This window comes from Camelina sativa, chromosome 2 (genome assembly GCF_000633955.1).
Source record: "Camelina sativa cultivar DH55 chromosome 2, Cs, whole genome shotgun sequence".
NCBI lineage: Eukaryota > Viridiplantae > Streptophyta > Magnoliopsida > Brassicales > Brassicaceae > Camelina > Camelina sativa.
In genome coordinates, this window is record NC_025686.1 from 13,776,886 (window position 1) to 13,778,303 (window position 1,418).

General features: G+C 37.3%; 1 protein-coding gene across 1 annotated transcript in view; it reads left to right on the top strand.

The window, feature by feature from the left end:
• Positions 1–1,418, top strand: part of LOC104724192 (E3 ubiquitin-protein ligase UPL1-like) — a 23,460-nt gene that overhangs the window by 5,165 nt on the left and 16,877 nt on the right. The window contains exons 3-5 of the mRNA XM_019235118.1: positions 400–495; positions 589–795; positions 909–1,200. Coding sequence (XP_019090663.1) covers positions 400–495; positions 589–795; positions 909–1,200 — 595 coding nt within the window. The remainder of the gene's footprint in view (positions 1–399; positions 496–588; positions 796–908; positions 1,201–1,418) is intronic.

Consider the following 1,418-nt stretch of genomic DNA (forward strand, 5'->3'; position numbering starts at 1 on the left):
TTTTTTTTTTTTTTTTTTTTTTGTATCTGCCCTCATAATCAAGTTTTGGTGGTCAGCTTTATGGTCAAACTATCATAGCTATGTTACATAGATATGTTTAATATCCTGTCAATTAGTGAGTCTAATCTCCTTGGTTTTATGATCTTCCCTGTGTTACTCAGTCTTTGACGGATAGACTTTTTTAGGGTGTATGTATAGGATTGATTTATCCAATGTGTCTAGTTTTCTGTCAAACGAAAGTCCTTGACTGTTTTTTATCTTTTTCTCATCAAGCTTGTTTTGCAACCTTGTTTACTCTCTAGCCTCCTTTGCAAATTATTATTTCATTTCATGCAATCTTTTAGATTTTATTTACATCCCAGTCCTAACAAGTTTCACTTGTTTTATCTTGTTTTACAGCCTCCTGATATCAAATCCTTTATTGACAAAGTAATTCAGAGTCCACTGTCTGATATTGCAATACCTCTCTCTGGTTTTCGGTGGGAGTACAGTAAGGTAATTTTTATGAGACTATCTCGAAGTTTCAGGTTTATTCTTTTCTTTTCCTATCTCTGTGGGTTTCTGACAGGATTATATTTATTAATCCAGGGGAACTTTCATCACTGGAGACCGTTGTTTCTACATTTTGATAAATACTTCAAGACATTTTTATCAAATAGGAATGACCTTCTCTTGTCCGATAAAATGTTGGAGGATGAGGATCCCTTTCCTAAGCACACAGTTCTTCAAATACTTAGGGCAATGCAGATAATTCTGGAAAATTCTCCCAACAAAAGTTCGTTTGATGGTTTGGAGGTATGTTGATTTATTCTGGAGGCTTTGATGAATTTCCAAGATCTGTATTAGAGCTGATAAAACTTAAATGCTGTATTTTCTAGTAACTCATCCAACATCATTTATTTTTGCAGCACTTTAAACTCCTACTTGCTTCTACGGATCCAGAGGTTCTCATTGCTGCTCTGGAAACTCTTTCTGCGCTTGTAAAAATTAGCCCATCCAAGCTCCACAGGAGCGGAAAGTTGATTGGATGTGGTTCAGTAAACAGCTTCCTACTCTCTATCGCCCAGGGGTGGGGTAGCAAAGAGGAGGGATTGGGTTTGTATTCTTGTGTTGTGGCAAACGAAAAAAATCAGGACGAAGGTCTGAGTTTATTTCCTTCGGACTTGGAAAATAATCAGAGTGAAGCAGATTACCGGATTGGTTCTACTGTTTATTTTGAGTTGCGTGGACATGCCCAGAGTATAGATGATGGTAGAAGTGCTAGTTCTAGTTCAAGGGTGATACACATTCCTGATTTACACATGAGAAAAGAGGAAGATCTAGCGATAATGAAGCAGTGTATAGAGCTTCACAATGTTCCTCCGGAGCTCAGATTCTCTTTACTGACCCGGATTAGATATGCTCATGCTTTTCGTTCT